Genomic DNA, 21500 nt, shown 5'->3' on the forward strand with positions numbered 1-21500 from the left:
ATCTGAACACAGGCGGGGAACATCACACACTGGGGCCTGTTGTGGGGTGGAGGGATCGGGGAAGGATAGCATTAGGAGAAATACCTAATGTAAATGATGAGTTAATGGGTGCAGCACACCAACACGGCATGTGTATATATATGTAACAAACCTGCATGTTGTGCACATGTACCCTAGAACTTAAAGTATAATTTTTAAAAAAAGGAGTCTTTCTGTTTCCTTTTGTTTATTAATAGAATTTACCATCCTTATATGTGTGAAGCCACAATTTGTGTCTCAAAAATCTAAGCAATAACAGGTATAGGCAAATTGAGCCTATGTAGTGTGGGATGATTCCTGGGCCTCTGTACAAGCCACATAAAGTCAAGGTGAGTTCTTTCATGGGACTCCTTCTTGACCCTGAAACCAGTTTAAAATAATATTGGAGACAAACCAAATTTGAGGTATCTCATCTAGACTGCAGACCTTTCAGTCTGGACTGAAAATTAAGGCAAAAGCTGGCACTAATTATTTTGCTGCCTGGTGTTTTAGAAGAACCAATGTCAGCTGAGCACGGTGGCTTACACCTATAACCCCAGCACTTTGGGAGGCTGAGGTGCGCAGATCACGAGGTCAGGAGATCAAGACCATCGTGGTCAACGTGGTGAAACCCTGTCTCTACAAAATACAAAAAATTAGCCAGGCATGATGGTGTGTGCCCATAGTCCCAGCTACTCGGGAGACTGAGGCAGGGGAATCGCTTGAACCCAGGAGGCAGAGATTGCAGTGAGCCGAGGTCACACCACTGCACTCCAGCTTGGGCGACAGAGTGAGACTTCATCTAAAAAAAAAAAAAAGAAGAAGAAGAGGAAGAAGAACTTATGTCTAAGAGGTCTCTGGTTCCATTAATAGAATTTTTGCCTTAGTCATCATGCCGAGGTAGCCTAGTTAACATTACTGCTTGTAGAATCCCATGCATATTTCCTGAGATTTGCTCTGGCCTTGGCCTGTGTTTACAATATTGACACCGTTTGTGAGGCCTGGGCATTTATTTAAGGTCCAGCAAGTAAATCCCTACTTCCATAAGGACATACCCTTGCTCTAGTGGGTGCTGTAGTCAGCCAGCAATACACCCTCTTCAGGACAAATTTGCTTATTCCTCAGCTTCAAGGAGTGTTGGCTGCTGACCAGTCACAGATGAGTCCCTCTAAAAATTGGCTTATGTAGAAGGGAGCCACTTTGCCTAAGGGGGCATTCTTTCCCTAGGGAAAGCCCACATCAAATATAGAAGTACAAAGGTATGAGCCCGTTACTTCATTTTAGAAAACCTCTGAAGGTCCACCTTAGCTCCAGAACTCTCTATGAGGTTGTTAGATCCTCTGTTACAACTGCATCACAGTTCCGTGTCTCTCTGCTCAGTCCTGCTTCCCTCTCTCTTTAGGTAGTTCTGTTTCGTAGAACTCTCCCCAAAAAGCATTCTCCAGGCCAAGGCTCATCTGAGTGTTTCCTCAGCAACTGACCTGAGACACTCATCTACACAGAGCCACTTAACACTCATCTTAAGCAAACCCATCTTAAACAGCCACAACTTACCACAATAAAAACCTCAAATGGCCCCTAGAAACAAAGTCCTACAACTGCCTATTCAAACCACAGCAGTAAGGAGGCAGTCGCACAGCATATAAAAGTCACTCATGTTCAACCACATAGGCCACTGCATACCAACAAGGTCAAAGACTCATGGCCACAGCTTGTTTTCTAAAACCAAAGGCCACTTACATTGGCTCCACCAAAAGATTCTTCCCAAATAATTTTATTCTCCATTTCCATAATACTTTATTCCCTATAGTCGTCTTCTAACAAAGGTCTTAGTAGCTTTGTTTACGCTCTCTTGAATTGAACTTTTTCTATTAAACTGTAGATATCAACCTTTCATCATACTCAAAATTAGAAAAATGTGTGCTAAAAATTTATGCCAACTTTTATTATAACTTTCTTTTCAATAATAAGCATCCTTTTATGTGCTGATGTTGTTACAGAAACCAATTACATTAGCCACAAGAAAGTGTTTTCCTGAGTTGAAGAGCAAGGCAATTACTCTCCAAAATGTTAAGTAAAACAGTGTACAACATCAGTATTAAAATGTTAAATTTTACATTGTCTTTACCACTTTGATTTTCTGAACAATTTTGTTGAACAAAATAAGATAAAAGATTACATGTTTATTTTATCTTTAGGAATGTAAAGGTCTAATTATTCAAACCGTTTTTATGATAAAACTAAATTCTGAAGGTGTCTACTGAGTTGGCATTTTTTCTCTCTTCCTCTCTTTAAATCAGAAGTCTAACAAGGATTAGAAAAGACAAAACTCTCTTCAGTGTTTCTGACAAAGTAGAAAGGGTGAAAACATAAAAAATAGTTACTCCTTGGCTTTTGTTTTCAGCTATAGCTCTTTACTAGATTCAATATAGATGAAGTTTCTTTCTCTACTTGGGATTTACCTCAGTGAAATGGGTTATGAAATATTTCACTCTATCATTTTCCCAGAAGTTCCCTCTGATTTTTAACAAGCTTATTTTCATATAAATTTTGGAATGACTAGTTGCATTTTCTCCCTTGCTTTAGAAAATATAAAGACAAAAGTGATAGTGAACGTAAATACAAATAACTTGGGTGCTATTATCAAAATCTGATTTTGCCTCAATAAAAATTAAGTAATCCACATAGGTCATCACAATGAGAAAAATGAAGAGCCTCAAATGAGCATTTCATAGACCAATGATATTGATGATTAATTGATACTCAACTGACATCCTGAATCAGTTAAGTCTGGTTGTGAGTGACAGAAAATTCAAACTGACAGTATCTTTTAAAAGATGTAGCCAGGCACAGTAGTTCATGCCTGTAATCCCAGCACTTTGGGAGGCCAAGGTAGGTGGATCACTTGAGCTCAGGAGTTCGAGACCAGCCTGGCCAATATGGGGAAACCCCATCTCCACTAAAAATACAAAAATTAGCTGGGCATGGTGGCACATGCTATAGTCCCAGCTACTCAGGAGGCTGAGGCAGGAGACTTGCTTGAACCCAGGAGGCAGAGGTTGCAGTGAGCCGAAATCACGCCATTGCACTCCAGCCTGGGCGAGAGTGCAAGCCTCCATCTCAACAAAATGAAATAAAAATGCAACCACATTTCTCTCTCTCTCTCTCTCTCTCTTTCTCTCTCTCTCTCTTATAAAAAGACAGGAGTAGGCAATGCAGGGTTGATGTGACATTCCATGGTGTCAGGAACTCAGTTCCCAGTTTCCTTTTTTGTTGTGGGAGAGTTTTTATTTTTTTGTTTTGTTTTGGTCTTTACCCACAGTTAGTCCTCTTTCCAGTGGTCATCCCATACTCTGAGGTGACTGCCAGAGGTCTTTCCATCAAATTCACCTTTCATCCAGCCAATAAAAGGAAGGGAAGAAATGAGCACATCCGCTTCCCATGATTTCAGAGCTGCTTTCTGCAGAAGTTATACATCACATTTGTCAGGTTGTAATCACATGACCACAATCAGCTCAAAGGGTGCCAAGAAACATAGCTTTTATTCTGCCCAGCTAATAATCAGCAGGTTTCAGTTATTCTAGAGGAAGTGACAAACGTATCCTGAGAGACAACCAGTGTTCTCTGCCATATAACCCATTTGGCAAGCCATTTATTTATTTAGCTATGTAGGTATATAGTTAGTAACCAGTTTTACTTGAATGGGCAATCTGGAAATAGCTCAACGACCCATGGCTGCTTTTCTTACTTCATAGCCGTATTATTCTTTTTTCTCACATTATACCCATATTAAGATTCATATCTGTTTCAAATAGTTTCCTGTATAAAGCCATATCTGGCATTCTCTATGAAGTAGAGTTGGTTGTGCTTTGGGATGAAGGGGGTTGTAGTTATGTCAACTAGTGCCTTTGTATTTGGAAAAAAAAAATTATATCACAAAAAGAATCTTGATGCTCTCTATGGGTGCTATCAGCCTTCTGGGAGCAAGCCTAAGACTCAAGCAGAAGTCCTTGAGTAGATTTGCAGAAGCCACAAGAAATTTCCAATTCCAATTCCACTTGTAAGTCAGCCTATTGTTAAAGTTACTGTTCTGTATTTAACAGATGATAGAAAATAGTTTTACATCTGGTATATGTTAGAATACATAATTTAAAAGTTGCTGCTGCTTCAAAAATAATTTAAATCAATTCAATATAAACAGTATCTTTGAGAGATGTGGAGTCTATTCATTTCTACAGATAACAAAATCTACCCTTGGGTTTGCTAGAACATCAGAAAGCTGCATGTCTGGACTAGATCCTGTTATTCTGTGTAGAATTACTTTTCCCAGTCTTTGTCATAGGCTGACATAATGATCTTACTTTAAGAGACTTAATCACAAAAAGACCTATGGACCTTGTAAAATTTACTGAAAGAACTTTCTTGAGAACATTGTTCACTGCGTTAAGCAGTTTCTCCTCTGATGGACAAATCTCCTTGTGGCCTCAGGACTAGGAATAGCTGTAATTCTCCTAAATAACCCATTGTCTATCTTCTAGGCACTGCGAGTATGTAACTGATCCTGTCTTAACCATCATGGTCCTCTAACAATGTGTGACCCACATCTAACCAGATTATAGGGTATCACGGCACTTTTTAAAACTTTACTCCATTCTTGGCTTCATCTTTTTTATTGTGCCATGTATTTCCCTGGATTCTATTCCTGTATTGTTATCAATATATTTTTAATATTTTAGAGCCAAAAAGTTATTGTGAATTTAAGGATAGGTTTCTGAGCTGCTGCATGATTTAGGGGGAGCCATAAGACAAAATTTTTAATAACAAGCATGCAGAAATGGCATTTTAATCTCTACTGTCATCTAGTGGTAGAATACAAAACTTTGTTTTCCAATAGTTCTTGGGATGCAGGTGGTTTTTGGTTACATGGATAACTTATTTACTGGTGATTTCTGAGATTTTAGGACACCTGTCACCCAGCAGTGTACACATTATCCAATATGTAGTCTTTTATCCCTCACCCCCTCCCAATCTTCTCCCTGACAAGTATCCAAAGTCCATTATATCACTTTTATCCCTTTGTGTCCTCATAGCTTAGCTCCCACTTATAAGTGAGACATACAATATTTGATTTTTCATTCTTGAATCACTTCACTTAGAAAAATGGCTTCCAGCTCCACCCAAGTTGCTGCAAAAGACATGATTTTGTTCTGTTTTGTGGCTGAGTAATATTCCATGGTAAATATATACCACACTTTCTTTATCCACTCATTGGTCAATGGGCACTTAGGTTGGTTCCATATCTTTGCAATTGCGAATTGCGCTGCTATAAACATGCATGTGCATGTGTCTTTTTCATGTAATGATCTCATTTCCTTTGGGTAGATACCCAGTAGTGGGATTGCTGGATCGAATGGTAGTTCTACTTTGAGTTCTTTCAGGAATCTCCATACTGTTTTCCATAGTGGTTGTACTAATTTACATCCCCAACCACAGTAGATAAGTGTTCCCTTTTTACCACATCCATGCCAACATCTTTTGGTTTTTTACTTTTTAATTATGGCCGTCCTTGCAGGAGTAAGGTGGTATCTCGTTGTGGTTTTAATTTTCATTTCCCTGATGATTAGTGATGTTCAGCATTTTTTTTATGTTTGTTGGCTGTTTGTGTATCTTCTTTAGATAATTGTCTATTCATGTTTTTTCCCCTTTTTTTGGTGGAATTATTTGTCATTTTCTTGCTGATTTATTTGAGTTCCATGTAGATTCTGGATACTAGTTCTTTGTCAGACGCATAGTCTATGAATATTTTCTCCCATTCAGTGGGTTGTCTGTTTACTCCGCTGATTATTTTTTTGCTGTGCAGAAGGTTTTTAGTTTAATTAGGTTCCATATATTTATTTTTGTTGTTGCATTTGCTTTTGGGGCCTTAAGTCATGAATTATATGCCTAGGCCAATGTGCAAAAGAGTTTTTCTGATGTTATCTTATGGATTTTTCATGGTTTGGGGTATTATATTTAAGTCCTTGATCCATCTTCAGTTGATTTTTGTGTAAGGTGAGAGATGGGAATCCAGTTCCATTCTTCTGCATGTGGCTTGTCAGTTATCCAAGCACCTTTTCTTCAATAGGGTGTCATTTCCCCTACTTTATGTTTCTGTATGCTTTGTCAAAGATCAATTGGTTGTTGAATATATGGCTTTATTTCTGGGTTTTCTATGCTGTTCCATTGGTCTACGTGTCTATTTCTATGCCAGTACCATGCTGTTTTGGTAACTATAGCCTTGTAGTGTAATTTAAAGTTGAGTGATGTGATGCCTCCAGATTTGTTCTTTTGCATAGTATTGTTTTGGCTATGTGGGCTCTTTCTTGGATCCATATGGATTTTAGGACTGTTTTTTCTAGTTCCCTGAAAAATTATGAAGATATTTTGATGGGAATTGTGTTGAATCTGTAGACTGCTTTGGGCAGCATGGTCATTTTCACAATATTAACTCTACCCATCCTGAGTATGGGATGTGTTACCATTTGTTTGTGTCATCTATGATTTCTTTCAGCAGTGTTTTGTAGTTTTACTTGTAGAGATCCTCCAAGATCCTTTATTAAGCATATTCCTATTTTATTTTATTTTTTGCAGCTGTTGTGAAAGGGACTGAGTTTTTTTATTGATTCTTGGCTTGGTCACTGTTGGTGTGTAGCAGTGCTACTGATTTGTGTATATTGGTTTTGTATCCTGAGACTTTACTGAATTTGTTTGTCAGATCTAGGAGCTTTTTGGATGCATCTTTAGGTTTTTCTAAGTATGTGATCAACTCATGGGTGAACAGTCACAGTTTGATCTCTTTTCCAATTTGGATGTCCTTTATTTGTTCTTCTTGTCTTACTACTCTGGCTAGGACTTTGAGTATGATATTGAATAGAAGTGGTGAAATTGGGCATCCTTGTCTTGTTCCAGTTATCAAGGGGAATGCTTTCAACTTTTCCCCATTCAGTATGATGTTGGCGGTGGATTTGTCATATATGGCTCTTATTACTTTGAGGTAAGTCCTTTCTGTGCCTATTTTATGGAGGGTTTTGTCATAAAGGAATGCTGGATTTTATCAAATACTTTTTCTGCATCTATTGAAATGATCACATGGTATTTGTTTTTAATTCTGTTTATGTGATGTATCATATTTATCGGCTTGCATATGTTAAACCATCCCTGCATCCTTGGTACAAAACCCAGTTGATCATGATGTATTAACTTTTTGATATGCTGTTGGATTCAGACAGCTAGTATTTTGCTGAGAGTTTCTGCACCTGCATTCATTCATTCATTAGGGATACTGGTCTGCAGTTTTCATTTTTTTATTATTGTCTTTTCCTGGTTTTGATATTAGGGTGAAAAACCCTGACATTTTCAACCCGAGTTTTAATGTTGCAGATATTTTGATTCTGTACTTAGACACAGAAGTATTTTACACAATACCATGCATTTTTATGATTTTTCACTGGGAAGTTACCCATCGTGCAACCCTTTTATCCCAATTCAGTCTCTTCATTCTATGCATCATAATTTTCCAATTTTTGATTTGTTGTATTGTGTTCTGTCTTCTCTAGAATCTTAAGTGTAGATTGTTGAGTTCATTCTCTTCTATTCATGGCTCATGGATATCATTTGGTCTGAGCAGGCTTCCTCTGTAAATTATTTTATTTACTTATTATCCCCTATTATCCCCACTTCCTTCCCTTCCCCACATTTTAATGTATTAATGTGTCATCCTTCCTGCCTATGTGTTCTTATAACACATGATGTTGGGGTCTCAGTAGCTCAGGCGGGAGGAGCCGCAGTGGCTAGGCAGCATAGCTTAACCAAGGCTCTCATGCCCAGCGGCCCACAGGCACCTGACATGCGCCCTCCCCACCACCAGGATGAAGGAGCCACAAAGGAAGAGCCGAAGAGGAGATCAGTGCCGTTGTCAGCTAAACCTCCTCCAAAAGTGGAAATGAAGCCAGAAAAGGCAGCAGGAGGTCAGGCGTGGTGGCTCAGGCCTGTAATCCCAGCACTTTGGGAGGTCGAGGTGGGCAGATCACCTGATGTCAGGAGTTTGAGACCAGCCTGGTCAACATGGTGAAACCCATCCCAACTAAAAATACAAAAATTAACCGGGTGTGGTGGTGGGTGCCTGTAATCCCAGCTACTCCAGAGGCTAAGGCAGAAGAATCACTTGAACCTAGGAGGCGGAAGTTGCAGTGAGTCAAGATGGCACCACTGCACTCCAGCCTGGGTAACAGAGCGAGACTCAGTCTAAAAAGAAAAAGCAACAGGAAAGGACAAATCTTCAGAAAAAACAAAAAAAAAAAAAAAAAAAAAAAAAGGCAAACAAAAGGGGAAAGAGGGAAAACAGGCCAACCTATGTAATCAAGAAACTAAAGATTTAGTTCAGAAAACGGAAAAACCAAAACCGAGGAGAGTCCAGCCTCCGAAGCCACAGAGAAAGAAGCCACGTCTGATTAGTATTACATTCCATGTCTTACGGGTCATCCCTGTCTCCCTTCTTGTACAACCTAGAGGAATATTTTTATCAACTATTTTGTAAACACAAGTTTTTCAGTAGCTCTAGAAACATTTTTAAGAAGGAGCGAATCCCATCTCACCCCATTTCTTAAATGTAAGTGCTTTTTTATAAAGGTGAAATCATTCTCTGGTTGTTTATTTTTTGGCACAACCAGAAAACAGTATGGGATACCTAATTATGGGAGGTTTTGTCTCGGGTGTCAGCTTAACGTTCCATGGATGGGGGGTTAGCTTTTATTTTTTAATACAAAGCATACTAAATGGCAATATGGAGTCACAGCCTTGCCTGTAATGTCTTGAACATTTTGAATTACTTCTAGTCCCATTTTTTTTGTCATTAGAATTGTTTCCTAAAGGAAACCACTCCTTGATCATAGCTTTCCCTGTCAGAATTGTGTGCACTCTATAACATTTTTGGTCATGGTAGTCCTGTTTTTCTAATAACTTTGTTACCGTGCTGTGAAATATTGAAAATTTGAGTGTGTGGTATATATGCTATTCAATTGTGAATTGGTGGGACGTCTATAACAGCTTATCAACATGTGAAGATACTGGTACTTGATAGCCTCTTAAGGAAAATTTGCCTCCAAATTTTAAGCTGGAAAGTCACTGGAATAACTTTAAAAATAATTATAATACACGGCTTTTTAGATTTTCAGTACATATGTTAAGAATTGAAATATCTGTGTGCTGACCCTCAACACAACCAATAAAATCTCAATTACAAAAGAAAAAAAGTGGTACTATTTAATGTGTACAACTCTAATTGCAACACGGGTATTGTACTGTATGCTTCCTGTATTGATGCATTGCATTCAGCACTTTCTTGGCGACCTTTGCAACAGTCTAGTCTGTTGTTTCTGCATATGTATACACAATCAACAAACATCTCCGAATTCACATATGGGTGTATATCTCATATAGGTTATATATACCCATTTTATTGTTAAAATTCCAAATAGTTTTCTCAATTGTCTACACATTAATTTTTCTCAGTGTGTACTTTGTAAAAGAGAAATTCTTAATTTTACAAAGTAAAACTCAACTATTTTTTTTTTTTGAGACAGAGTCTCACTTCTGTCATCCAGGCTAGAGTGCAGTGACACAATCTCGGCTCACTGCAACCTCTGTCTCCTGGGTTCAAGCTATTCTCCGACCTTAGCCTCCTGAGTAGCTGGGATTACTGTAATCCCTCTTCCAGCTAATTTTTGTATTTTTAGTAGAGACAGGGTTTTGCCATGTTGCCCAGGCTGATCTGCAACCCCTGACCTCAGGTGATCTGCCTGCCTTGCCCTCCCAAAGTGCTGGTATTACAGGCATGAGCCACCACACCCAGCCCCAATCCAAATTTTAAATGGCTGATGTCCTCTACCAATTTTTGGAAGCTTGACAAAGATAGCTCAGGAATTTTACATAAATAGAGCAAATGATAAATCTCTGGAAATGCATAGGAAACAAAATGACTATTCATAGAACCAAATACAAGTCTTACATTAGAAACTAAAAAACATCAATTGTGTGTGTATGTATGTTTGTGTGTGTGTGTGTGTATGTAAAACCCAAAGGAGAACAAACAGGAAATAAATGAAAATTAAAAGCAAAACCAACAGGAAAATAACCCGCAAATTTTCTCCTACTCAGTTTACCTTGGAGTCTACAGTGTTATCCCAAGCCTAAAAAAATATGACAGATATTCTGTTTCTGATATACTAACTAATGTCTTTAAGTCCATCAGTACCATTCTATGTTTTGTGAAATTAAGAAATTCACTTTAGGCATGTGACCAATAAGTACCTTAGTGCTAGTACTTTCTATGTAGAATAGCAAGTACAGTGTGAAACAAAGCAATGCAAGCACTTATGTAAAATTTGACTCCATGTTAAATCTGGCTCCATGCTTAACTATATTTAAAACAGAATTATCAAGCTGCCAATGTATTTCTTTTTAATAATTCTTATTGTACCTTCATCAAGACTAAGAGTTTTAACTATGAACAATGTTAATTAGCCAAATGTCTCTAATTTTCTATCAGTTTTTAAAGGATGTTTACTATGTAAATTTTTCAACTTTGCATTTTCTCTATATGTACATGAAGATAAACACACAGAGAAACAGAAAGAAAACAACATATGTCTTCAAAAAGCCATCTGTGTCATGCTTGGACTTTCTGTTTTGTCCTAAATTTTTTTTTATTCATTTTATTTTTAGGAAAAAAAAAATTGCTGTCAGATTGTTTTCTCACTGGGGACACACATACACTGTTGGTGGGAGTGTAAATTAGTTCAACCATTGTGGGAAGAAGTATGGTGATTTCTCCAACACCTAAAAACAGAAATACCCATTCAACCCACTAATCCATTACTAGGTATATACCCAGAGAAATATAAATCATTCTACCGTAAAGACACATGCACACAAATGTTCATTGAAGCATTCACAATAGCAGACATGGATTCAACCTAAATGCTCATCAATAACAGATTAGATAAAGGAAATATAGTACATATACACCATGGAATATTATGCAGCCATAAAAAAGAATGAGATCATATCTTTTGTGGGACATGGATGGAGCTGGAGGCCATTATCTTTAGCAAACCGATGCAGGAACAGAAAACCAAATAACACATATTCTCACTTATAAGTGGGAGCTAAATGATGACAATCCATGAACATAAGGAAGAAAACAACACACACTGGGACCTCCTTGAGGATGGAGGATGAGAGGAGTGAGAGGAGCAGATTGGGTACTAAGCATAGTACCTGGGCGGTGCATAATCTGTACAACAAACTTCCACAACGTGAGTTTACTATATAACAGACCTGCACATGTAACCCAAACCTAAAATAAAAGTTAAAAAAAAAAAAAGATTCTTGCACAAAATTATCCTCCTTTCTTTTTAACCTTTCTTGCTAAAAATACATCTTTATAGCCTTAACTTTCTTCACATCTTTCTCCCCTACTTACTGGTTCCTTTCTACCTTAGTTCATAAATAAGCTTTTCAAGTCCATAATTGGAATAAAACTTCAGAAAACATTTGAATTAGACAAAATTATTCTATTTCTCAATAAGAAAACATCTTCTTTAGCAGGCTTTATGTACTAAAGTATATAGTAACCTTAAATTTTAGTGAAAACTAGGAAGCAAGAAATCTTTAGCTGTCTATCAAATATTTGCATTTTATAGATGAAAATCAAACATTTGCATTTTATAGATGAAGACACTCCACAATTTATAAAAACATGTTTCTCCATATCATAACCCTTTCTTAATTGGAAATGACCCAGACATCCAAGAAGCATCAAAAATAATTTTAAGATTTTAAATTACACAAAAAGCTCACCTACAAGCATGTATCCCATTTACATGTATTCAATTCTTTCATCTTTTTAAACAGTTTATATAAGTTCCTTCTGAAAAGTGAGATATTAGACAAAGGTAGTCATCATTTCAGGTTATTGCTCTGTTGACTATTATTAGTAGCCTATGAACATTAGGTGCTCACCTAAGTAAGCAACTTAAATACATAGGTATTTTTGCCAATAACTTAGAAGATTCAGCTGTTTTTATTAAACTAACAACATTTAATTAGTCTTATTTGCCAAAGAAGGCACACAAAAAGATCATTTTGTTTTGGCTGGGTTTATACTTTTATAACCTTCTGTGCCAAACACTGACACCGCAAAGTATCTAGCAAAGACAATTATAAAATCCAGACCAAAATGTATTCTAACATTGTTAAGACCTTCCTATTTTTACCTTACCAATGATTTTAAAGCCAGCTTTTTTATTAAAGATGACTTAAGTCACATAAACTTGAAAATGGCTTTGATTTATTTATTTAGTGCATGAGATGCTCTTTTATTTATAAGCCAATTTGGTAGACACAACACACAACATAATAAATGTACATACACATAAACACATCTAAACATGTACATACATACACACACAAAGATGCAATAGCTTTTACCTTGAAACTCTAGCCATGAGATAGCAATACCAATCCACTGGTTTAGGAACATGTTCACATGGCTCAACTTTGTTTGCCCCAATAGGTAATCCAATGAAGGCTTTGAACCAAAATTTGGGTAAAGCAGTTTCTGTGGCCATTCGATTTTTAAAGGCTAAACTTCCCCACACTCCAAAGAACACTGGGGCCAAACAACACTGTAGAGGAACATCATGTACTAACCAGGCCCAACCCTGCTTAGAACAGCAGCCTAAAAGCCTAGATACACGTAACACTGTAACACCATTCCACTGTCTCACTCAACAGCATGACCCATGGAGAAGCCAAACTTCTCCAGATTCCAAAGAACACTGGAGCCAAACAGTGTTACAAAATATTATCAGGTTATCAAATTCTGATTTCCTATGACTATACTGACACACACAAATAAACAAGCAATCACTAAAACACTGTCCAATTGCTGCAGCAACCAACGAGTTCCAAATGTGTCCAAACTGGAACAGTCAGGGTGCTTTTCTGTATCAATCAGTTGGGCTTGTTCAACCTGCAAATGGAAATTCCTTCAGAATTCCCCACATTGAGAGCAGAAGATCCCACTACCTGGTACCTAGAAAAGACATTCACCCATCCAGACTTAGATGACACATTTCAATGGCTGCTCTTCCTAGGCAATCAGAAACATGAGTGGGGCCGGCAGACGTAGGGCCAGAGAAAGAAAAACTGACATCCACTTGTGGCCAAAAAAGTGTTGGCAGCTGCTTAGGAGGGCTTTTGAGATTCTCCCAGCCCACAGCAGCCAAGTTACTAGCAATACATTCCTGGCCAAGGAACCAAAACTTTGTCAAAAACAACTAAAACCTACCAAACTACTGCATCTGGACAATGAGATGTCAGACTCCTCACCCATCATGATTGCTTAAACAAACACCTACTTGCTGTTGACCAACTCCTCTTCCTTACCTCTACCTAATTCCTATTTTGCCACACAGGGTTCCGTTTCTTCCCTGCCCTATAAATCTCTAATTTTAGTCAATCAAGGAAATGGATTTGAGATTGATTTCCTATCTCCTCGGCTGCAGCAGTCAATTAAAGCCCTCTTCCCTGGCAATACTCATTGCCTCAGTAACTGGTTTTCTATGTCCAAGCAGCAGGGTGTAGACCAAACTCCTGGCATTTTAATAACACTAGATTGCCTTTGCATTCCTATGAAAATCCTAAGAGTATATATTTTTGCCTCCATTTAACCGAATAAAAGAATGAAGATCAGGGAACCTTTCCAAAATCACTCACTTAGCAGCAGATGCAGCACTTTTATTCCTGGTCAGAAGCATATGAAAAGTTCAGAAGAGTAATTAATCCAGGTGGCATAGTTAAAAACAGGACAATGTAAGAGTCTAAAAAGATAAGGACACATATAAGAAAAAACTATAGGTCAAATACTCCTAATGTGAAAATCTGAAATACAAAATGCTCCCAAATTTAAAACAGTTTGAGCACAGACACGATGCTGAAAGAAAATGCTCATTGGAGCATTTCAAGTTTCGGATTTCCAGATTAGGGATGCTCAGCTGGTGGGTATATGCAAATGTTCTAAAGCCCCTCCCCAAAATCTGAAATCTCAAACACTTGTGATTCCAAGCATTTCAGATAAAGAATACTCAACCTGTGAAAGAAAACAAATCAATTTTAAAATACAGCCAATCCCAGGAAAGGAGGAGGAGGAAGATGGAAATAAAGAGGAATACTTCAACCAAGAGTAAAATCAGCTAAGTGTCCCCTATGGTCCATGTACATCAGATAGGATGCTTTCAAGCACAAGCAAGAGAAAACCCAACATGATAGGCTGAAACAGTAAAGGAAATGTATCATCTACCATCACTGAGAAGTCCAGGGTTCATTCAGGCTTTGGATACAGTTTAATCTGGACTCTTCTGAGAGTCCGTTGCCTCTACCTTCTTGCCTGTGTGATTTCTGTAGTGCTGAAAAAAAAATAACTTGAGCTGTTTCAAGCTTTATACTTCCCACCATAGCACCCAGGACAAGAGAAAGCATCTATTTTCCCTATTGTCAAACACAAGAATCAGGCGTCATGTAAACAAAGTCATTTTAGAACAGGTACATAGCCCTGAACGACCACTCTGAGCAAGGGTAAGTGGGATGTATACGATGATTGGCTTAAATCTCAGGTTACCTTCCATCCTTTAGCCTATCACATTGTCAAGGATGGGTTCTAATGATTGCCTTAGGCTGATCGCTAGAGCTGAAGGTGGTATCAACCAACCAAAAGCCAGATGACAACTATGCAAATGTGGCAAGGTGGATTGAAACACAAATGGGTTGGAACCTATCATGTCTAACCCAGGTAGAAAGACTGCAGCAGTCCCGTTCTTTGCTCTCCTCTATCCCATATTTTTCTTTTCCGCTTCTCCCATCACAACTTCATTTTCCAAAAATTTCTATATATGCAGCTGCTGCCAACTACACCTGGTCTGCCTAGATGTTTCCTTTGCCTTAGGCCCCTCTTCTCAGTTTTCTAAACAAATTAGAGCTAAGTCCCTTTCCCCAAGTTCAACTAAAATAACTTACTATACTAGAAAACTGAGAAATAAATAAGAAATGAAAATATCAATCTGCAGAATCATAAGAAATATTTGTTGAGTTAATTCATGAATCCTAAAGTAATTGAAGTCTTGCTATGGATATCCTGACAAATACTACCATCTGGTGTCAATAGTCAATCCTCATTATCCAAAAATGTTATATTTGCTAATTTGTCTACTTGCCAAATTTTATGTGTAGCCCCTAGATATATATTCATAGCACTTTCACAATCATTCATGAATATGTGCAGAGAGGTACAAAATTTGAGTCCCTCAAAGAACATGTTCCTAAGGTCGAAAAAGGTGGTGCTCTGTCTTCATGTTCCAGCTCTCACACAGTAAACAAGCGTCCTTTTTGTAGTCTATATAGTGCCAACTTTTTCACATTTTTGTGTTTTTGGTTGGTGATTTCACAATCTTAAATGGCTCCCAAGTGTAATACTTAAGTGTTGCCTCATTTTCGTAAGCATAAGAAGGCTGTGATATGCCTTACAGAGAAAAATGTGTATGTTAGATAAGCTTTGTTATAGTTACATGGTTGTTGACTATGAATTCAATGTTAATAAATCAACAGTGCAGTACATTCAGGAAAACGGGAAGGAAATTCACCCATCTGTAGGTGAGGTTGCTTGGGAAAGTAACATCTATAATGCTATGCTGAAGCTATGGGAAAATAAATATATTTGTGGACTCATGAAATGACAACCATTTTTTTTAAGTATAGTAGACAGCAATGTTGTGAGGCTGAAAACCAAAGAAATTTATGATTATGTTAACCAAGGTCAGGAATATACTAAACACTTCTTAGATAGTGTTTTATTATATGGAAATACTGCATATAATGAATTAATTATAGATATATACATATATAAAATAAGATGTCTTTAAACAGAAACACACATAAAACAAGCTTATGTATACATCAGTTAACAAAAATGTTGTGAAAAAGCTCACAAGAACCTAAAACTTGTATTCCCCTGGGAACAATGGCTCAGTGCTCATGAATCCAGTGTTTGCAGCAACTACACAGAATATAACTGTCATGAATAATAAGAATGTGCAGTACGATATTACTTGCCTTTATCTCACTTCAATCTTGAGGAGCAACACTCTTGTTCCCTTTTTTGATCATTTTCTCTTCAGTGACACACTTGTACTACATCTCGGGCATCACCAGCATCAGTGCCTCATAAATTTTACTGGACTTGCGAGTATCCTGCTGATTTTCCAAAATACAAATTATAATTCAGTAAATCTAAGGTGAGGCCCAAATTCTACCTTTCTAACAAGCTCCAGTGTGAGAACTCTGCTGCTTGTCCCTGAACCACTGAATAGTAAAGATAGACATCCTGCCTTACATACCTGCAACACTAATTTAACTCGAATAACTCGCTATAGCTGAATGATAGGAGTAGTAAGAGACAAAATTGTGTTTCTCCTCTGGAGCTCAGAGAACAAACTATAGAACTAGGAATGTGTAAAATTTCCTCCAAGCAAGAAGGCTTTTAACCAGAAGAGTATCAAATGTCTCAACTACTTCAAAAGCACCAGGAAGGAAAAGAATAAGAAAAGACTACAAATTTGGCATAAATTCAACAAAGAGTTTTATTGAGAACATGTTTCGTGAAGGCAAGATCCTTCACCAGGGATGCATATATTAAAAACACACATACTTTGCATTGAAGGAGTAGAAAAATTAGAAGGAAAAGGGGGACCTAAATAGCTGCAACGAAGGAGAGGAAGTGAGGAGTACAGTTAGCAAAGTACGGCTGAAATGTGGTGGGAGTTCAGACCAGGAAGAGACTGCTTCCCACTTGTGAGTCAGGGAAGGCCCTCGGGAATAAGGGACATCTATAACAAGCCTGATGATCCACTAATAGTTGAACATGTGAAGATTGCTAGGATCCCATTCCATTTGGAGATAAAATTTGAATTTTGAAGTCTCAGAACCCAGGTCAGAACAAGAAATCCTGCAAAACTAAATTGAGCTTATATTGACAAATGATCATTAATCAGAAACAAGCAAAAATGACAAAAGAGTTGAGAGGACGTCATCACCACAATGTGTTCAGGTGGATCCTGAGCTGTTGGACTGCTGGTCTCTCACCCCAAAAGGAGAAGGGTGACAAGGAGGATCATGGTGTATCTTAATGGAAACTGGATGAAAACAGAGATAGAAGTCACTGTGAATAAGGTGGAGCTAAGAATTGAGGAGTAAGAGGGAAGCGGAATGGGGAGAGAAGAACTGAGGAGAGAGAAACAAAAAACATGGGAAGACAAGTGGGGTAGGGACTAAGAGTAGGAAAGACACATGCAAAGAACTCACCAGCGTTTCCTGAACCAAAGCGCAAGACCTATCAGAAGAAGCAAAGGCACTATCACCGCCAAGAAGATCAAGCCCATGGAACGGTGATGTTCTGTGAATTTGAGGAGACACCAAGGATGTTATAATCCACCCCATTTTACCTCATCCACTCCCTGTTTCACTGCGTTCCCTTGGCTTCTTTGTTTCAATTGAGTATCCAACTTACCAATCTCTTTTCTTTTTTTTTTTGTTTTTCTCTCATCCCTGCTCAGAGATGGATTCTTCATCTTATCCTCAGCATCTTCCTGCATCTACAGTGCCCTCATATTCAACACTTCCATTTCTTAGCTTACCTATTTTTATTCATGTTGGGGCTGTAATCCCTAAAACCTTAAAATTTTCAGCTTGCCCTGCCTCTATGCCTGAGGACCACCTCTTGGCATTTCCAGCCTGGGCCCCAGCTCTTTCTCACCCCAGTAGAGGATGATGTCCTGGCCCTCTAGACTGCCGTGCTTCACCCGACAGGACAGGCCAGCTGCCTCCCCAGCGGCCACCTCCAGGGTTGCTCGGAGATACCATGTCCCGTCAGCATTGGGCAGGATGTCCCCTCGCTGAGTGCCCTGCTGCTCCTGCTCACCCCGCATCCACATCACCCACACAGGTTTTGGGTAGAATCCTGAGACATGGCACACAAGCTGTAGATGGCCAGGTCCAGGACTGAGGCCACGGGACAGCCAGGCCTCGGGCTTCACTGCAAAGGACAGAAAAGATATTCAAATACAGACTTGGGAGTTTCATATCTCCACAGCAGTTTAGAAGTTTAGATAGACACATCGTTCCCATTTCTCTCTCTCTTTTTTTTTTTTTTTTTTTTTTTTTTTTTTTTTTTTTTTTTGAGACAGGGTCTCACTCTGTCACTATGCAGCAGTGCAGTGGCATAATTATACTTATAGCACACTGTAACCTCAAACTCTTGGGCCCAAGCAATCCTCCTCCCTCAGCCTCTTAAGTAACTGGGACTACAGGTGTGTGCTACCATGACTGGCTAACTTATTTTTATTTTTTAGAGACAGGGGTCTCACTATGCTGCTCAGGCTGGTCTGGGACTCCTGCCCTTAAGCGGTCCTCCAGCCTCAGCTTCCCAAAGCACTGGGATTACAGATGTGAGCCACTGCACCCAGCCTTTCCCACTTCTGGGTGGCTCTTCCTTATTCCAAATTGGAACGGGGTGGTGGAAGGGTATGATTTTCCAATCAAAAGTTCTTGGAGGGAGGGTGCAGGACTGACCTTGCCGCTGGAGATGTGCCTTTCCTGCATCAAGAAGACCCAAGATGAAACGTGGGCAGGTGTCACTGAGGAGACTGTGTGTTATGTCATTTTCATGCTGATTCTGATTGAGCACTTTGCAGAGACGCTTGGCCATATTCCCAGCCACTGGAGATGCCAACCATGAATTGTTCTGGAAGCTCACGAAATCTGATCCTTGATAAGCTATCCGAAGGAAGCTTCCTGAGAACTTTCCAGAGTGCAGTTCACAGCCTCCTGCCACCTGCATCTCAAAAGGATCTGGGGTTATGAAATACGGGAAAGAAGGAGAAAAAAAGATAAAATGAAATGAGTAGAAGCAAAGATTGTAGGAGTAGAAGCAAGGATTGCAGAAGCAGAAGGGGGAAGTTCGCAGGGTTTGACATAATGCAATAAAATTTGGTTTGGTCAGGGATTCAGAGAAAGAGGAACTGGTGGAAGCTGTAGGTGGAGGAAAAGATTAGTAACATATGGAAGAGGGCAGATTGGTCAAAGAAAGTGGTGTGAACGCTGTGGGTGAGGAAGGACTTGGTGTAAGAGAACTGGGATTACAACAACTTAAGTTGAATGGAATGCAATGGGATACAATTGAGTATATAGAGAGAGACTGCTGAAGAGAATGAATGAGAAAATGAGAAAGCTGAAGGTATCTGGTTGTAGGGCAGGAAAAAGGGTTTCCTTAGGATACCTGTAAGAAGAGTTAATAATGCATAACCCTACAGTCAATAACAGACGAGTTCATAAGTAGCAGAAGTGTCTGAAGAATTAGGGTCTGGATAATAGCCCTTGCCCAAAAGTATGCAATTCCAGTTTTATGGTGGAAAGAATAGAATAAGATACAGAAGAGAGTTAGGCTGTTTGCTACAGGAATAAGAAACATTGAGACATCCCCTGTCTCCCACCTCCCCACTCCCCATGGAGGAAACTGAACTCACACTCAAACTGCAATTTACGGGAGTATCTATGCATTTCCTCTAGGAACTGAACGCAGCGTATATGGAATAACATTTCCAGTTCCTTCCACTCCTCGTTGCTGAAGTTTCCCCTGGACCAGGGCCACAGGAAAATGATGGTGCTGCAATTTCTGTCCGAGGTGTGGGTCTGCAAATCACCCAGACAACCTGAGACCAGACTTTGTTTCCAGGAATGGTTGTAAAATGATGAGATCAGGATGACACGGAAGGAGACAGGCTTCTTGAGCCCTGTTGCAAAAGAACAAATCGAATAGGGAGAAAGAAATTGAGAAAGAGAATAGAGAGAGGCCAGAGTGGGGGAACTCAGAATCTGGAGAAAAGGGGATCCATCATGGTCTTAGCAGACGTTTGCTTGCCACAGAGCCCCATGACTTATCAACCACCTTCATCAGAGCTCGGGGACTTGGAGTCATGGACAGTCAGAATGGAACCAGCCTGGCACTCTCACTTTCCAGGTATATGCTAGGGAAAGCACACACACATATACACACACACATACACGCATGTGCACACACACAAACACACACACATAGACCCTCATCCACCCAACTGGGCAGTTGTCAGAGTTCTTACCGTCTGCGTTGCCACCACCTGGGAGAACAGCTAGCAATGGAAGTAGCAAAAACAGCATGTCATTTGCAGATGTTATTTCCTTCTCTCAGAAAAAAATGGTCTTTGATTTCTGTTCCAAACAAACCTACCCCCACAATATCTCTATTCTGACTTCTTTCTGCAACCAACAGACAAACCTCCCCTGACTGCAACAAAGAAAATTCACTCCAAAAACCCTGAGACGCCTATTTAGTCTCTCATTTCCCTCTGGTTCTGACTCTCCTCTCTAGTTTCCAACTTCTCTCCTTGTCACCAACTTCCAACTTATTCACCTTCCCCTAATTCAACTGCTATGGAACAAGTCTGACGTGGCATTGAAAAGCCACTTAACCACTAAGGACATTTTTTTTCCTCAATCATACAATAAGAGCATAAAACTAAATGGCTCCCATTAAACTAAATGGCTCCCGCCCAATGTTCCCATGTCCCTGTTGTTTTTGATCACTCTGTCCTTTTCAATATTTTCCCATGTATTTTCTTCCCCTGTCTCTTCACCCCCTTACTATATTCTCATTTCTGATTTAACATTGATTTATTTGCTTTGTCAGAGTCTCCTATGACTGCCCTGTGTGACAGTATAAACTAATACCTTTTCTCCATTATTCTTAGAGAAGAGCCAGTAACCATCACCAAAAGAAAAAAAAAAAAAAAAAACAAGAACACTAAAATATATAAAGAAAATTTCCTCTGTTTGATTTTCATTGATCCACATTCACTCACCCAACAGAATCTCTTAGCACCTGCCTGGAGTCAAGCATCTTGGTACTTAAGAATATGCAGTGGTTGACAACAAAATCACTTTATTGAAGGAGTTTTTACTCTACTTAGGGAGAAAAACACAAGAACTATAAATCTTGGTGTGCTGAGTTTTATTATACTGTATACACTCTCTGGATAAAGACAAGCCCTGCTTGAAATAATATTTTCTAAAATGGGGACTCCTAACTAAAGTTTGCCAGCCCAGAATTTTGACTTCAATGGTTAACTTGGATATGAGTTCCATGCCGTTATCACACTGTATCCCCACCTATCAGAGTACCTCGCAAGTGGTAGGTGCTTAGTGAATATTTGTCAAATGAATGAATGAATTCAGCCAATACATCCATTTTTTAATTATGGAGGAGATATTCAACATGAAACTTTTTAAAGATATCATAA

The 21500-nt window shown here is 39.0% G+C and overlaps 2 protein-coding genes across 4 annotated transcripts in view; both read right to left on the bottom strand.

Moving 5' to 3' along the window:
• Window positions 1-12705, bottom strand: part of CD1E (CD1e molecule) — a 97308-nt gene extending 84603 nt beyond the window's left edge. Inside the window, exon 1 of the mRNA XM_030935233.1 lies at window positions 12547-12705. The gene's annotated coding sequence lies outside the window, so the exon portion shown is untranslated. The remainder of the gene's footprint in view (window positions 1-12546) is intronic.
• A 3419-nt stretch (window positions 12706-16124) lies between these two features.
• Window positions 16125-20590, bottom strand: LOC104676421 (T-cell surface glycoprotein CD1a). Of its 3 annotated transcripts, none has more exons than XM_030935244.1 (6): window positions 20304-20590; window positions 19692-19958; window positions 18739-19017; window positions 17924-18202; window positions 17473-17500; window positions 16727-17303 (listed from the first exon to the last, which is right to left on the bottom strand). In XM_030935244.1, exons 1-6 carry the CDS (start codon window positions 20359-20361, stop codon window positions 17294-17296), a joined length of 921 nt encoding a protein of 306 aa, XP_030791104.1. In that variant the 5' UTR covers window positions 20362-20590; the 3' UTR covers window positions 16727-17293. The 3 variants fall into 3 exon arrangements, with proteins under 3 accessions (XP_030791105.1, XP_030791104.1, XP_030791103.1); XM_030935243.1 differs by having other exon boundaries at window positions 17473-17563; XM_030935245.1 differs by lacking the exons at window positions 16727-17303; window positions 17473-17500 and adding an exon at window positions 16125-16365.
• Window positions 20591-21500: the final 910 nt, after the last annotated feature.

The sequence above is a fragment of the Rhinopithecus roxellana genome, chromosome 8 (genome assembly GCF_007565055.1).
Source record: "Rhinopithecus roxellana isolate Shanxi Qingling chromosome 8, ASM756505v1, whole genome shotgun sequence".
Classification (NCBI taxonomy): domain Eukaryota; kingdom Metazoa; phylum Chordata; class Mammalia; order Primates; family Cercopithecidae; genus Rhinopithecus; species Rhinopithecus roxellana.